We start from the raw sequence: 17114 nt of genomic DNA, 5'->3' as shown, positions 1-17114 counted from the left end.
CAGTGTTGGGCACACAGACTACCTCCCCAGGAACGAAGCTAGAGTGACTTCAAATGCCTGGATCTGTTAGTGCAGGTGTTTTCAAGAATGCCTCTCCCAGCTCCATGGAGGGGATACATGTATACTTTTTTTTTTTTTTTTTTAAGGCCAGGCCCATGGAATGAGGAAGTTCCTGGGCTAGGATCAAACCTGTGCTACAGCAGTGACAACTGCCAGATTCTCAACCACTAGGCCACCATGGAACTTCACAGTGTCTTTTTTCTCTCTAGCCTTTTTTTGGGGGGAGGGGGGTGACTTAAAAAATTTTTTTTTTTTTGGTTTTTTGCCTTTTCTGGGGCTGCTTCCCACGGCATATGGAGGTACCCAGGCTAGGGATTGAATCAGAGCTGTAGCCGCCAGCCTATGCCAGAGCCACAGCAACGCGGGATCTGAGCCACGTCTGCAACCTACACCACAGCTCACGGCAACGCCAGATCCTTAACCACTGAGCAAGGCCAGGGACTGAACCTGCAACCTCATGGTTCCTAATCGGATTCGTTAACCACTGCGCCACAACGGGAACGCCAACAAAGATTTTTTTATTATAGTTAATTTACAATGTTCTGCTGTACAGCCAAGTGACCCAACCATACACACACACACACACACACACACACACAAACACACATTCTTTTTCTCACATTATCCTCCATCATGTTCTATTGCAAGTGGCTAGGTACAGTTCCCTGTGCTTTACAGCAGGATCTCATTGCTTATCCACTGCAAATGCTATAGTTTACATCTACTAACCCCAGACTCCAGCCCACCCCACTCCCTCCCCCGCCCTTGGGAACCTACAAGTCTGTTCTCCACGTCCATATCTCTAGCCTTCTTATCCCTAGTCCCTGCAGACTTCTAAAGGTGAGCTTCTCAGTCTTTAAGGCGCCTATGAATCACCTAGATGGTTTGTGAAAAATGCAGATTCTGATTCAATTGCTCTGCTCCTCCCCACCCCCCGCCGAGATTCTGCACTTCTCTAAATTCTCAGTGGTGCTGCTATTGCGAATCCATGGATCACACTTGGGACAGCAAGAGTCTGGAACTTTTTTTTGATTGGTTGCAGGATGGCCCAGACACCTGGTCTTTTCAAGTTCAGTGCAGGTGGTTTGACTCAAAGGGAATGAGATCCATGTCTGTGAGAAAGGAGACCAGAGAGTGAGGGCAAAGGAGGTAGGCTAGAGAGAGAGAATGGGGTAGGACAGCGAGCCCGAGAGAGGGGACAAGCTCAGGACAGTTTAGAGTGGAACTGACAAGACCTAGGGCTGAATGAATGTGGAGGGTGGGAGGCATTTGGAAAACTGCCATCTCCAGCCAGGGCGGCAGCGTAGGGGCTCCTATTCAATGTGCAAAGCCTTATCCTGGGCACCTGAGCATCCTCATCTAATGAAGGTTAAGATAATCCTTTAGGCGATACATAGTATCCTCATTGCTTATTGTATATATTTTAACTCTTGTTGCCATGGCTACGTATGGTTAAAATATTGTAAGACCCTTTCCCCGTGAAGTGGGAAGAGGGATCAGGAAATGGCGATGAAGATGGGGAGGGAAGGATGGGGGCCGTTTGAGTGCCTACTGTATACCACGGTCTGAGACAGGACATTGCCATAGCTTGGCTCTTTTGATCCTCTGCAAAGGAGGTATCATGAGTCCCATTTTTACAGATAGGAAGGAGGCCGGGAGGGGGAATTTACGCACCCACGGTCATAAACCAGTACATGGAGGAGCTGATAATGAAGCCCAGGCATCTAGAGAGAACATCTCAGTTTGTGTGGAAGGGAAGTATGTTGGGGGGTGGGGGAGAGCCCCGTAGTGGCCGAGTGGGAGGAATGGTGTTCTGAGGATTGGTCCCCCTGCACTGCACAGTTCCTGCAAATGGGGTTTGACTCTCACCCCTAAAAGGATACGGGGAAGGGGCGCCTCAAGGACGAAAGATGTGGATATCAAGTTCAGGTCTCAGATGGGACAAGCAGGCCCTTTCTCAGCTGGAGATGGGATGGGAGCAACATACAGAAATAAGATAATGAGGCAAATTAGTTGAAGTTGAACCAGTCTCTTAGGGAGGCTTAGCTCTTTCAATGAAGCCTTTGCACTCGCTCCTCTAACTGGATTCTTAGGATTTGTAGTTCAGGAATTTCACCTTTTCCTTTTCTTTTCTTTTTTTCTTTTTTGGCTGTGCCTGTGGCATGTGGAAGTGCCTGGGCCAGGAATCAAACCCTCACCACAGCAGTGACCCAGGCCACAGCAGTGACAATGCCAGATCCTTAACCATTAGGACCCAGGGAACTCCGGAAATGTCATGACTTTTATGCTACATATATTTTCAGTGGTTTCCTCTCCGTAACGCCCCACTTTTCTTCTTTTTTTTCTTCTTCTTCTCCTCCTCCTTCTTTTTTCAAGTTCCTCTTATTTTATTTATTTATTTTCAGTCTTTTTTTTAGGGCTGCACCCACGGCACATGGAGGTTCCCAGGCTAAGGGTCGAATCAGAGCTACAGCTGCTGGCCTACACCACAGCCACAGCAATGCCGGATCGTTAACCCACTGAGCAAGGCCAGGGATCGAACCCGCCGCTTCATGGTTCCTAGTCGGATTCATTTCCGCTGTGCCACAGTGGGAACTCCTCAAGTTCCTTTTAAAAAATGATGATCTCGTTTGAGGATTTGATGTTGAAGCTTAACGCAGAGGTGGATCCAGGATCTGGGTGCAGCCAGCTTCCTCTCCTCAACCCCTGGCACTGCTTCCTGGGTCTCTCTGTGGAACCACAGGCACAAAAATGGAACATGTCCTTACCGACCTCAGTTAGTGACCTGCTCCTCCTTAGGGCCCCTTGGTGCTCTTCTAGAAACCTCCTCCCCACCCCTCACCAATCAGCCCCTTCCTGTTTTTTTTTTTTTTTTTTTTTTTTGTCTTTTTAGGCCCACACCTGCGGCATATGGAGGTTCCCAGGCTAGGGTCCAATTGGAGCTGTAGCCACTGGTCTACACCACACCCACAGCAACACTACATCCCAGCCATGTCTGTGACCTACATCACAGCTCATGGCAATGTTGGATCCTTAACTCACTGATCAACGCCAGGGATTGAACCTGCAACCTCATGGTTCCTAGTTGGATTCATTTCCGCTATGCCACGATGGGAATTCCGAAAGACCTTTTCTTTTCTTTTTTTTTTTTTTTTGCTACCGGCCTACAGCTACGCCAGATCTGAACCAGGTCCCCAGCTCACAGGAATGCTGGATCCCCAACTCACTGAGCGAGGCCAGGGATCAAACCTGTATCCTCATGGATACTAGTCAGATTCTTTTCCACTGCACCACCATCGAACTCCCCCCTTCCTGTTGATTTCACTCCCTATATCTCTCCGATACATACTTCTCTTTACCCCCCACCCCACCACCCTCATGGAGAGCATCATTTTTCCTCACCAGGGTTCCTGCAACAGCCTTCCAGCTGGTTCCTCTGCCTGTGTTCTAAGACCCGGAGACTAAACTGGCACTGGGCAAGCTATGGTCCACCGCCCACAACACAATGGATGGGACAGACCGAGTCATCCTTATGATGTGATCCACCCGTCTCAAGAGATCATCAAATGCTTGCTGCAGTGTCACTTGAGTTTAGCCAGGAAGGATGAGTGGGAGTGGATGGTAAGAAGGCAGGAAATGCTTCTGCCAAAGCTACACTGCCTTAGTAGTTTCCTTTACCAGGCAGGCCCCCAGTGACACATACACCCTGGGTCTTTTCCTTCTCTGGATTCTTTTTCTACTTACACATTAATTTCTACTGAGGTTGCCCCACTGCCACTCACCTCTCCCACCATACTTCCCTTAACTCAAGTTTCTTTCACCCTGGTCCAACTTGGAACATGCTCTAGTGGGAAGAATGCCAACCCATTGGAGTGGAAATCTCAAACGTATGTTCCCAGGAGGGAGAAGTGTTCTAGAAATGGGCAGAAGTGATTGCACTAACTCATGCCTCAAATGCACACACACAAACACACACACACCCCTCTCATATAGCATGTACACTATTTCCTGTGTCTTAGTTATTAGTACTGTTAACCAAATATTTTTGCTTCTCCTTCCAGGCCCCCTTGGGAGCATCGCAGGTATGGCATTTCCCTGCCCCCTTGTGATTTGCTTTGGCCAATGAAATGAGAGCAAAATGTGTGTTATTTCCAGGTAAATGTGTTAAGAGTCAGTGCTCAATTTGCCCCATCCTCATTTCCTGCTTTCAGCGCTAAGGAGACAACATGTCTAGTTGCAGAAGCCTGTGCCTGTAAGTGGCTATGGAAAACAGAGCTCCTGTTGACCCACAGTGGACATAATTCACGACTGAGGGAAAAAAACTTATGTCAAACCACTGGGAGTCGGGGATTGCTTGTTACTGTAGCCCAACTAACTGATCCTGATTTATATACCCAGTCAAACCAAGGTTTGGGGGCTTTTATTCCTGTTGGGTATTCAGCATCCTGAGTCTCTGAGCCAATCAAAGTCCCCATCCTCCTGCCCAGTCCCCTTAGGTTGGAAGATTTCCAGGTTATTTAATCTCTTTCCCATAATGAAGGGGAACCTTGCGTGCTCCTTGTAAGTTATGTGGTCTATTTGATTGAACCTAAATGCAAAATGAAGTCACAGAAATAGCTATAAAACATGAAAGCATTTGCTGAGATATTCAAAAGCATAGTCTGGATACCTTACACATGTGACACTAACCAATGTATGTCCAAAAGCAATCCATTAACGAATCTCCCTTTCCCCAAGAGCCAAATGCCAGCTTCTTTCCCCAGGACAGCCCTGGCAAGGGTAGACTAATTTCAGAGGTCCTAGATTGTAGGCCCGATTCTGCCACTTAGTAGTGAAGGACCTTGGAAAAATTACCTGAGTCCCCCGTTCCTTTATCTGTAAAATGGTGACAATAACAATAGTAACTATGTCAGAGAAAGAAAAGTAATGTTTGCACATTTGGTGTACAAGCCACTCTCTGCAGACAGAATGAGAAAGGGTGTGGAAGTGCTTCGAAAAGGGAAAGCTCTATGCAAATATAAGCTGATAATATTTTTAACCTGTACCTGACCAAAGAAGACATCCAAAATCAAATGAACTTTCCAATGCCTTCAGGCTTTAAAACCAAGCCCAGGTGTGGATTTCGGTGTATATTTACATTTCTGCAAAAGGTCCCATAACACAAAGCTCATTGTTTAAATAGGACAAATTGCTTATTCGCGAAAGAGAACGAGCGGGGTCAAGCGTTTCAGAGGAGGTCAGTCACATTGAATCATTTGCAGGTTGGACAAACACCCAGCAGTGGTGGTTCCACGCAGTGACTTCTCGAAGAACCACGGGCGCGCACATCCAATTATACTTCTTGTGCCCTTTGCCCGGTGCGGAATTAACTTCAGTTCATCAACAGAAGCCTTACTTATTCCGCGGCTCCACCTCCATCCCCATCCAGTGTACCGCCCACTGCCAATTCTGTGGTGCCTGCAGCTTTTCCCTCTTGCGATGGGATTTCCCTTTGTAGCCCTTGGGGCAGCGGCGCAGTCAGGTCCTGACCTCCTCCGAGCAATTGCCCGAAAGGCACAGCCCTCGGCCACTGGGGGGTGGGACCCGCCAAGCCAGCTCATAAAAGGAGCCTCCCTCGGTCTACCTCCTCTAAGCGCCTCGGGCGAGATTTTCACCGGCGCCTAGGTGCTGAATTTGCTTCTCGCCGGCCTCTCAAACTTGAGTGTGCGGCACCTGAAGGGCTTGTTAAAACAGAGCGCCGGGCGCCACCCCCAGAGTTTCTGCTTGAGTAGGTTTAAGGTGGGGCCCGAGAGCTTGCGTTTCTAACAAGTTCCCAGGTGTTGGTGACGCTGTGGACTCGGGATCACGCTTAGTGAACCACTGCCTCTAGTTTGAGGCTGCTTTCTGATAGAGAGGCTCGCCCTGCACCTCCACGCGGATCCCAGCTGCTCTGTTGCCCTGAGCGCTGCTCCAATAGGAATAACCTGGCCGCTTGCAGACCCGGGAAGGCAGGGTCTGAAGAGTTCGGATTTTATCTTGGGGGCCCCGGAAGGGTTTGCTGCACGTAGGCAAGCGAGCAGGGATAAATCTTGGAAGCCTGTGGGTGCTGTTACTGGGATATTTCATTCATCAGCTTCTGCTGACCTCTTTTTCTTCATTCCGCGCATATCGATTGGGTGCTGGGTCTAGGGTTACAAAGGTGAAAAGACGGGGTCCCAGCCCTCCATGGGCTCATAGGAACTGGGAGGGGAATGTGCAAACAAGGACAATACTGATAAGGTAAACTTTCCTTCGGAGGCTGTGTCAAACTTCTGGGGAGGGAGGGTGGGTGGGGCTTTGGAACTGTCTGGCGGGCTGGAAGAGGTTTCATGGGAAAACAGGCATTTAAGCCGAGCCTTGCAGGAAGAATGGGAAATTGGCAGGTGGATGGAGTAGCTGGGAAGGGGTTGCAGTGGGAAGGGGCTTCCCAGTCGGAAAGAGTGAGCGACAAGGCCACTGAAGTACAGCGGCTTCTAGAGGCAGACAGGCCTGGTTTCCCTCCTACGGCTGTGACAGCTCCGTCTGTTTCCTTTGCTGGTCCCTTGTCAGCTACTAGCCCTCACGAGCTGGTGTACCCCGGGCTCTGGCCTGGTTGCCTTTTCCTCTCACTCTCCATGTCCACTCCTAATGAGATCCTGCACACCTGAGGCCTCATGAGCTGCTCCCTGATGGGACCCACGTGTTCCAGCGCCACACCCAGTTCCACGCAGATGTCTCCAGGCATCTTTCCTCCTGTGCTCTGTCTTGGTGAATGGCACCGGCATCCACTTTGGTACCTAAAGGATTTTTATGAAATGACCCTTTCATAGATAGCTGATGAAGAATAAATCGGCCCAGTACATTGCTGGTGCCATTGACCAAGACAAAACAGCAGGAAAGAGGCTGAGATCAAATTCCGAGTCTACGGTTTATTAAGTGACCTTGAGCAAATTACCTAATCTGTTTCCTTATCTGTAAAGTGGGTTTAATGATAGCACCTATCTCACAAGGTTGTTCTACGGATTAAAGAATAATTGCCGTGTATTAAGCCCTATGTTAAGTATTGAGTTTCTTGGATGATGATGAGTACCATGTCCAAGGTCATTCTGCTAGCAAGTGCAGAGCCAGGTCTGCGACCCACCATTCTGACTCCTAGGCCACCTTCTTTATTGTCACGCTATCTGGAGATTGTCTATCAAACAGGGAAATGTTTCCAGTATAAGGTTAAGTAAAAAGAGGACAGCAAACTGCATAATCAATGTGAGTACAGCCATATCAAACCCCAAAAAAGGAACTGATTACAAATAGAAAAGACTAGAAGGAAGCAGAGCTAATGGTTCAATGTGGCTGTGCTTGGGTTATTTTTGTCTTCTAATTCTGTTTCCTACACTTCCTTTAATATACATAATTTTTGCCGAAAGCATTTAAAACATTAAACACAGTCACAACTACACTGTTCTCACGTTGGATTGAAAATTACACTCTATTGGTATCTCTTCTCAGTTTTAGACCTACTTCCCCAACCGAAATTCTTTCCTACTCTCAAACGCCGGAGTAGGAAGTAGGTAGTGCAGCCATGTTCACCACCCTCCCCACAGCTGACAACCTGGCCCCTGGAGCCAGGCTGTCAAAAACAGGCCTGTGAGGAGGGAGGGAAGTCCCAGACAGAACCGGGGCTTCTCCTCCCGCCTAGGGCTTTCTGGACAACTCTACTTGAGATCAATTACTTTTTTTTTTTTTTTCTCCCCTTCTAAATAACCGGCCGAATGCTCTTTTTCCAGTTCTGGCTGAGTTGTTAGCTTCAGCCGGGTGGCGAAGCCTGCCAGGTACCTGGCTCCGTGAACACCGCCCAAACTGGTCAGGCCAGTCTGCCCTGTGGTTGCTTCTGCCAGGACTTGCCCGTGTGTATGTTTGTGTGTGTGTGTGTGCGTGTGTGTGTAAGAGACCCACCCTTCTCCCCAGCAACCCAGGTAGGTGGAAGGCAGCTTCGGGGACCAGCCTGGCAGTCAGGCCAGATGGGTGGAGCTGAATTAATCTAACCTGGAATTTCAACTTGGCCTGCACAACAGGTGAGGGAAAAAAGCAGCAGAGAGAACGGGCAGTTTGGCAACTTGGAAATATTCTTAGGTCTTGCCCCTTGCCTCCTGCCTGGAAAAGAGCCCAGGGTGACTTTTCAAAGTGTCTGTGCCGGGTTACAGGGCTCGGTTGCGCCACGGCCCACTCGTAGCATGTCCGAGCCCCTCCTGTACGCGTCCTCCTCAGTTACCCTCCGCGACGCGCCTGTTCCCCCTCCTCTGGGAGGCAGGGCGGGGGTATCGGATTAGTCTTTGTTTTCGACGCGAAAGAGCCGAGCGCGGCGCGGGGGAGGCTCGCGATGGCAGGGCCCCTGGGTCCGCCTGGGTAGGGCGCTCGGCCGTGACCCCCCGCAAGGGTGCCTCCCGGCTGGCCCGCGGCCTCTGCTCGCGGGTATCCCCTCCTTGCCCGCCAGGCTGACTCGGTACGCAGACGCACGATGTCCCTCATTGTCCTGCCTCGGAATGGGCGAGCGGCGGCCAGGAGAGGAGAGTCAGTCGGGGCCGGAGCTCAGGGCTCCTGGGGGCAACGGGGCCGTCCCACACTGCTCGGTCCGCAGGGAGTGGCAGGAAGTGGGGACACCGAGGCCCGCTCCGCCGAGGGCCTAGGCTGGGAGGTCCGTGTGCCCCACCCCGCGCTGCCCGCCGCGCCCGCCAGGGCTGCAGAAGCGGTGGAGGGCGGGGGCGGCCAGCCCGAGGAGGGCGGCCGGGTCCCGGGAGACTGACCGCGGAGGAGGGGAGGTACTGCAGGTGCAAAGGCGCGGCGATCGGGCCGGGCCCTGCCCCCACCCGCTCGAGGGCCGCCCGCGCCGTCCCCTCCCCCTCCGCGGAACTCCCCCCTCGCGTAGCCCCGAACCCGGCGGAGGGGGCGGCGGCGGGGCCGGCGGGGCTCGGCGGGGCCGCACGTGCGCGCCCTCCCGGGCGGGGGAGTCCCCGGGCGAGCACGTGCCGCGGCGCGCGGGGGGCGGGGAGTCCCGCGGACGCCTTCATTGCTGCTGCTGCTGCCGCCGCGGCCGCCGCTGCCTCTTCCTTCCTCCTGCGCCGTCCCCTCCTCGGCCCGGGCGGGGGGCTCCGTGCGCCGAGCTCGGCCGGGCCAGGCGCTCCAGGAGGCGGGCGCCCCAGGCGGCGGCGGCGGCCGCGACGGTGGTGGCGGCGGTGCGGGCCGGGAAACTTTGCCCCTTTGTGCGCTCCGCCCCGGAGGCGGCGGGCAGGTCGGTGCAGTCGGTGCCTTTCCGGCTCCGGGGTGGGGGAGGGGAGGCGTAGGGGGCCCGGCCCCGGGGGGAGGGGATGGCCCGGGGGCCGCCCGGGGGGGCCGCTACTTTGTTGCGGGGGACGGGGCGGGGGTGCTGCGGGTCACAGTGTAGCCTAGCCGGGCGGAGGCGGCGGGGCGGGGCGGGGGCTGCGGAGCCGCCGGAGCTGAGCGGCGGAGGCCCCAGAACAAAGGAGCCCGAGCGGCGGCGCGCGCGCGGCCGGGCCCAAGCCGGAGCGCGCCCCCCTCCCCGCGCCCCCTCGGCGGAGCGGGCCGCCCTCCCCGTCCGGCCGGCGGGCAGAGGGGCGCGGCGGGGCGGCCGGCGCGGGCTACCCCGGGCGCGCCCCCCTCCAGGCCGCTTGCGTGTCGGGGGCTCCCGGGCAGCTCTTCCGAGTGAAGCTCTCCGCAAACTTTATTTTGAAAGCTGGGCTCCCTTCGGGAGGCCCCAGCGACCTCCAGTGAGGGGTGTGTGGGAATTTTGGCGAAACTCTGCCCAACCCGTGGGGGTGGGGCAGAGGACAACTTCCTTAGAAAGCTCACCTTGACCACCCCCTTAAATTCGCCGGCCAGGTTTCCCCTCGCACCCCGTCAGGCCCCAGGCCTCCTCCTTCAGGCGGCGGGTGCTAGTGCGCCCTGCCAGAGGTTCTGGGCAGAACTTCATGAGGGCAAGCAAGCCTCTACTCTTCCTCTATCTTCTCTTTCCCAGAAGCAGGAAGAGGTAACATGTGAAAGTTGTCCCCGGGCCCGAGCCCTGAGTGATGCGCTTCCCCTTTCTGTCTCTCTTTCAGGCAGCGCTGCCTTCTCCATCATCCTGACCCGGGAGAAAGATATACTGGAGGAGAAGCTCCTCACCCTGCCCTGCCCCCATCACACAGCCACCTGCTCACCTCATGCCTGGGTCTAGGGTGGGTGAGGGTGAAGAACCCACCCAGCCAAGATGATCCCTTCTTTGGGGACTGCCGCTGGTATCCTCCCCCAGATCCCGGGCCCCAGCAGGTGGGAGAGCGGCCCCCAACTGAGTCCTATCACATTGCTGCAGAGGAGGTGAAGAAGGGTTGAGAAGAGGCGCCCATTCCGCAGCCTGGAGCTACTTGCCTTCACCCTGTAGTCTCGCGACTGCTTTAGGAGAGAAGGACCTGTTGGCCACCTTTGCAGCCTGGAAGCTGGACTGCGGCTCTGCCCCCGCACCTATGCCCCCACCTCTGGCAGCATCATGAGTCAGTTTCAGGTGCCCCTGGCGGTCCAGCCGGACCTGCCAGGCCTTTATGACTTCCCTCAGGGCCAGGTGATGGTAGGGGGCTTCCAGGGGCCTGGGCTCCCAATGGCCGGGAGTGAATCCCAACTCCGAGGGGGTGGAGATGGGCGGAAGAAACGGAAACGGTGTGGTACTTGTGAGCCCTGCCGGCGGCTGGAAAATTGTGGGGCTTGCACCAGCTGTACCAACCGCCGCACACACCAGATCTGCAAACTGCGCAAGTGTGAGGTGCTGAAGAAAAAAGTGGGGCTTCTCAAGGAGGTAAGCTGGCTCTTGCTCGGCTGCCCTGTCCATTCCGTGAGGGTGCTGTATTCAGAGGAGTCTTGCTAAAGACAGATAAGCCCATTCTCCCCATTCTGATCCTCTTGGTCCGTGAATAGCTGTGGGGCTGTGAGTAGGAGTGTAGCTGTTCTTGGAAGCTGGGTCTGGGCCTCTGTGCTGGAGGGGGCCGACAGTTTGTAGGAGAGTAACTGGGTTTTGCAGAAAGCTAGCACTCTCATCTCTCGTGTTAGCATTTGATGTAGCTTCTAGCTTTATCTCTAGAAGTTTCTTGTGCCTGAAGTCTCAGGTGTATTTCGAGGTCGCATCAGTGCCTGAGTGATGTGGAGACTGATGGATGTGGAAAGAAAATTTGGAGCGATGGGGTGGTTTTATGCTGCCCTGATGGAGTGGGATGTTTATTTCCTCAGATCTTTTTGGGGTACCTTCATTTTGGGGATGGTAACCAGAAATGTTTGGGAGTTTAATGAGAAACCCATGATTTGGGTTCCCCTACTAAAGAGTACTCGTTGAGGTCAGGAACCATTTATCTATGTAATCTCAGGACCTGGCTCAGTTCCTTGGTGTGTAGCACGAATTGAATGAATGAATGATGTGCTTTTGAGTCCTTATCAGCCCCAGGAAGGAGTACTTCATTTGGAGCAAGGAGATAGAGGGAGGGAAGTTGAATGAGTGAGAGCAGAACGTGAAGTGGAGAGGCACTGGCCATCTTTCCTTTCCATTCTGGTGGTGGGCTGCCGGCATGAGGTTGGTGGCAGCTGCAACAGCGGAGAGTTGGCAGAAGGAGGGACGAGCAAAGTTAGCAGTTTGGGAGGAGCGATGTAGCGGCTGAGGTCGCTCCAGGCAGCGAAACTGGCGCTGGACAGAGACGGAGGCCTGCGCTGTCAGTGGGGCTCCCTCGCTCTGCCACTGATTTAGCCAGAGTGCTCAGACAACTCAGACCTCCTCTCTGGGTCTGTCTTCTCCCTGGGGAGGTGGAGGGGTTGGGCTTGATAGTCTTTGAAGCCCTTTCCAGCTGGGCTGGGAACCGCTGTGCTTCGGAGAGCTGGGGCACCTGTGGCTTCGATGGGCTGGCGGCTTGCACGCAGGATTTCCCTGACCGCTGAGTGCAGAGCTGTGCTTCGAGCATGGTGGGGCTGTGGTCCCGTGGCTGGGAAGAAAGAGCCAAATGTTTCCGTCAGGCAAGTGGGTGTTTCTGCCCCGTCTCACCTTCTCTTGCCCACTCCCTATGGAAGCTGCATATCACGGCCCAGGAATGGCAAACTGGTGCCCTGCTTCCCTGGTCTCAGGTTAAAGCAGACATCTGGATCACACCTGCAGCCCCCCATCCTAGCCTGGGAGCCAGTGTCCAGTCCCTTTATGTTGCTGGTGTTCGGGGGAGTTGGCATGTGCTGGCCCAGTGCCCTGTGGGGTCATTTCTGAAAAGAGGATGGGATCAGGATCGGCTTCACTCCTGGCTGTGAGATGTGGTGTTTTGGTGTAAGGGACCTTCCCCGGCTACTTTGTAAAGCTTGGTTCCTTTGATCGCTTCCTTCTAGGGTTCACCTCCTTCTCCTTCACCTTTCTTTCACTCTGTTCCTCCCATAATCAAGCCCTCGGGGATGGAGGGGCTGAGCTTTCTGGGCTGGGTGTTCCTAGAACGCCTGTCCTTTGTGCACCGCGTCTGAGTTCTTCTTTCTGCAGCAGTGAGGCGTACCTGAGTGAATGGGGCGCGGAGTGAGGCCAGGGTCCTGTCATCTTTGCATGTAGGCTGCTTTCCTGGGCCGCCGGTGGTCGTGATTAAGAGACCCGGAATCTAGGTTGGCTGAGGCCTAGAGACACCCGTTCCTCCCCCGACCCCTCGCAGCGGTGTCTGTGTCCCTGTGGACCTTGCCTTGGCGGCTGCCCTCTAGGCCCCCAGGGTCAGGGAAAATGCAGCTGGTGGCCTGTGGTCTCCTAGGACAGAGGGTCTGCATGCTGGTCTGTGGACCAGCGATGCTCCAGGACAGAGGTCTCCCAGTTTCTGGAGAGATAATGGAAAGAGGACAGTGGGGTGCTCGCTCTCTTAAAGCTAGCTTTGTTAAAGCTGGTATTTTAAGGCTAAATCTTTTCTACTTAATGTTTAAAAATGTACTTTCCTTTATGCAATGAAGTTGTTGATAGAAAGTAGATTTTCTTCTTTTTTTAAGTCTTTACTTGGCAAGATACAAAATAGTAACTAGTGTCTGTCTCCACGCTTTTTTTAATTGGTCCGTGAAGGCTGAAAGCGTGGGAACCACTGTCCAGGCTGCACTGCCTTTGACGAAAGTATCTCTGGCAGAGCTGACAGGCCAGGGAGGCTGTGCCTGACTGAGGGAGTTCAGGGAACCAGCCCAGCATTTACAGTCCCCTGGGGACGGCTGGGACCTTAACCGGGAGATTTGAGCAGCCACATGGCAGAGGGGACATGTCCCAGGATTTGGGAGGTCAGGGAAGGAGGAGACCTGTTCCTCAGGAATAGAACTTCAGCACTTGACCCTAACTCTCCAGGTGGGACAAGGCGCAGCGACCCAGGAGCCTCTTGGGAATCAGACTGTTCCCTTGCATCTCTGCTTCCCCGTGTCTCCTCTTCTGGGCACCCTTTCTTTACTTCCGTCCTGTCTCCACCTCCCCCCTGCTTCCTTTGGGGCTTCCTTTCAGCTATCTGCTGGCAGCTGCTTTGGGTCATCCTGTTAAGGGGGGACATTAACTTGACTTTCTTGTTTTCCTCCCCTGCTACTTGCTTTGTTACCCACTGTGGATAGTGGTGCTGTAGGGCCCCTCTGCTCAGAGAACGGCAGCATTTTAAAGCTAGAGGCGGCTCCTAGGATGGTCCCATCCACCACCATGACAGGAGACTACTTGCCTCTCTGGGCGGGTCCTGAAGTCAGGTAATAGCCCTGCGGGGTTCATTCCTGGTCCTCGGTCTTCCTTCCTAGTCCCAGGAAGGATTTGGATCCTGGCTGATGTTGGAGGCTGTTTGACATCCGCCTTCTTTTTACCAAAGCGATGGCTTGTGATGCAGCGAAGATAGCTGATTGGAAAAGTGGGATTTGATGGGTGTGGAGATATAGAGGGCCTCAGATCCCAAAGTAAGCACTGTGCTGCTTCTCTCTGAAGCGTATGTCAGATGGGGGAACCCTTCTTTGTGAGAATTAATTGAGATAAAATAGCCACAATGTCTAGTACATAGTAGGTAATCAGTGCAGGGTGACAAAACATTCCTGGACCATCTAAAAAAGAATTCACCTTTATGCATACAAATTGTTATGTTAGTCCCTGAGCTATATGTGTGAAGATGCGGTACAAGTTAAATGTTTACTTCAAGAAGTCCCCTGCTTGCTCCTAGAACTGTGGGGCCAGGCGGAGGGAGCGAGGGAGGGGTTTGCCAGGCTCCCTGTTGGGGGAGGAGGTGGGACCCAGGGCCTGACCCAAAAGGTGCTCATGAGTGAGGGCAGGAAACGTCTCATAAAGAGGGTAGGAGAGAAACCCGTTGTGGAAATGTCCGTATAAGATTGGAAGCATGACTGAAAGTGCCGTGGGTGAGAAATGAAGAGGTAGAACTACAGATGGTGTGAGAACCCTGTCTAGCCCTCAACCAAGTGGGTTTCATGACAGAAGCAAAGCTCTCTGTCAGTTTTGAGACAAGAGGCCTTGGAATTGGGAATCTTTCAATAATATCAGAACTCCTGACCCGTTTTTGCCTCGCCTGCTCGTCCTGTCTTCCTGAAGACAGAGGCCGTGAAGGGGGATGCTGTTGGGCCGGCACCTGTTCCCACCAGGAGAGAGAGAGAGTTGATTGGTAAAGCAGAAGGGGTGACACTCTTTAAAGAAAGGGACCCCATCCCAGCGTTTATTTTTGTTGTTGTTGTTGTTTGGGTTTTGTTTTGTTTTTTGCTTTTTAGGGTTACATGTGCGGCATATGGAAGTTCCCAGGCTGGGGGTTGAGTCGGAGCTGCAGCTGCCAGCCTACACCACAGCTCATGGCAATGCCGGATCCTTAACCCACTGAGCGAGGCCAGGGGTTGAACCCACATCCTCATGGATGCCAGTCAGGTTTGTTACCACTGAGCCACAACAGAAACTCCCATCCCAGCATTTGTGAATCCAGAGTGAAGCCTGAGCAAGGAGAGGTGTTTACCATAGACTTTAGAAAAGTATTTTTCTGATATAGTTTTTAACCCCATGGCCACAGACACTAAAAGGGAAGTAAGCTGGAGGGATAGGATTGCTTTTTAAAAAAGGAAATGCTGACTTCACAGTCCTAAATGGTGCTCTGAGGAGGAAGGTGATGGAACTGGGGAAGATCTGAGTCTGTGTAGCTGCTTGGGCTGCCGTTTAGTGGGTGCAGATGGCCATAGACCAAGCTTTTCCCATGGAAGGGGTGGGATCCCAGCCTAGTCTGACCCCTTTGGAGGAGCATCCAAGAGTCCAGGGCCAGAATGTGCTGAGGCGGGTGGAAAATGCTCAGGACAATAAAAGTCTTTTATGTATTCCCAGCAAGAACATAGAAGGAATCAGTAATCTTACAACTTGGGAGCAGAACTAGTGACAGAGAAAGAGCAGTCACTGGGTCCATGTCACAGAGTACAAACTGAGGAAGGACCATGCATGTGAAGTTAGGAAAGGAGAGCCAGCTCTCCTCCCTGAATCGGAGTCATTTGCTCCCTACTGCACACCTTCAGATATGCCCGTGGAATGACATCATTATGGGTTTATGGTGATAAGAAGAGGGCCAAAAGACCAGAGTCAGGCAAAAAGTTCAGTTTTTCTAAGAGATTTTGGAAATTATAGACCAGTGTCAATTTTTGACAGTTTTAGAGTGGATTATTAAAAAGGTAGTTTGTGAGATTTTAAAAGGCAAGTGGTGAGGGTTGGGGGTTGCTGCGTTTTTTAACAAAGCAACCCAGTCAAACTAATGGATCTGGATTTCTGTCAATAAACGATGATTTCATTTCTGCCAGCCTCTTGGACAGCTCGGAGAGCTAGTTTTTTATTTAAAGGCATCCTGAAGAGGGCACGGGTATAACTGTCCTGTTCAAACTGTGTGTATCAGGGATTCCACTTTGGGATCACCTGGACCCCACCCCCAGGGGTTCTAGTTGGAGCAGTCTGGAATAGACCCAACTGGGTCGGGGCTCCTCAGATGTATCTAATGTGTAATTAGAGAGGAAATCCTCTGACACAGATGAGAGCTGAGGTGATGGGCACCCACCAGGACCCTTCACTTTACATGCTCATCTGAGTCTTAGGGCACCTGGCTTGTTCACAGCCATACTTTTACCTTGCTAGTCCATGGACCAGCAGCATTGGCATCACCTGGGGTGTTGTTAGAAATGCAGAGTCTCAGGCCTTACGTCAGACTTACTGAATCAGAATCTGCACTTTAACCAGATTCCCAGGTGATTTTGTATGTCCTTGAGAGTTTGAGGAGCTTGTCTGTGGCACTTCTGTGACTGGAGAAGGAGATGGGGCACGGAGAAGGAGAAAGAAATAAGTCTTGATGAACAGAGGTAAAGAATTCCAATTGCCGCAAGTGAACCCATCTGCAAAACAGACAGACTCCCAGATGTAGAGAACAGACTTGTGGTTGCTAAGGGGAAGGGGGATGGAGGGGGATGGCCTGGGAGTTTGGAGTTAGTAGATACAAACTATTACATTTAGAATGGATAAGCAGTGAGGTCCTGCTGTATATATTGCACAGGGAACTATGTCTAGTCTCTTGGGATAGACCATGATGGACGATAATATAAAAAAGGGAATGTATGTTTGTGTGTATATCTATGTATCCATACATATATCTATATAGATATGTGTGTGTGTTCTGGGTCACTTTGCTGTATAGCAGAAATTGGCACAGTGTTGTAAATCAGCTATATTTTAAAAAAAAGAAAAAACAAAAAGAGCTCTGGTTGCCAACAAGAATAAAGACGATGACCCAAGCCATCCTTTACACCGTAGGCCAGGGAGACAAGAACATTTTGAGATTTACTTCATGTTTATTCTTGTTCTTCTGGAGTCCACTTCCTTCTAGTCTAGCGAGTTATCACTAAACCCTTTAAGAACTCGTATGTGATTGTTCTGAGAACAGTAAGGAAAGGACTCTCAGACGATGTTTGCTGCTCAGCCGCCTGACTTGGGACATGGGAAACCCAGGAGGGGGTAGCTGGTGGTAGCTGTGAAGAGGAGGAGCCCATCCGCAGAA

At 52.5% G+C, this 17114-nt stretch overlaps 2 protein-coding genes across 2 annotated transcripts in view; one reads left to right on the top strand and one right to left on the bottom strand.

Moving 5' to 3' along the window:
* Positions 4500-10039, bottom strand: LOC102163719 (translation initiation factor IF-2). The gene is made up of 3 exons (XM_005662458.2): positions 9963-10039; positions 9449-9764; positions 4500-9357 (listed from the first exon to the last, which is right to left on the bottom strand). Exons 1-3 carry the CDS (start codon positions 10037-10039, stop codon positions 8641-8643), a joined length of 1110 nt encoding a protein of 369 aa, XP_005662515.1. The 3' UTR covers positions 4500-8640.
* TET3 (tet methylcytosine dioxygenase 3) overlaps positions 9698-17114 on the top strand; it is a 101511-nt gene continuing 94094 nt past the window's right edge. The window contains 1 exon segment of the mRNA XM_021087365.1: positions 9698-10894. Coding sequence (XP_020943024.1) covers positions 10592-10894 — 303 coding nt within the window. The 5' untranslated portion in view covers positions 9698-10591.

This window comes from Sus scrofa, chromosome 3, assembly GCF_000003025.6.
Source record: "Sus scrofa isolate TJ Tabasco breed Duroc chromosome 3, Sscrofa11.1, whole genome shotgun sequence".
NCBI classification, from domain to species: domain Eukaryota; kingdom Metazoa; phylum Chordata; class Mammalia; order Artiodactyla; family Suidae; genus Sus; species Sus scrofa.
The sequence above is the reverse complement of the archived record's forward strand: the minus strand, read 5'-3'. Positions and strand labels throughout refer to the sequence as shown.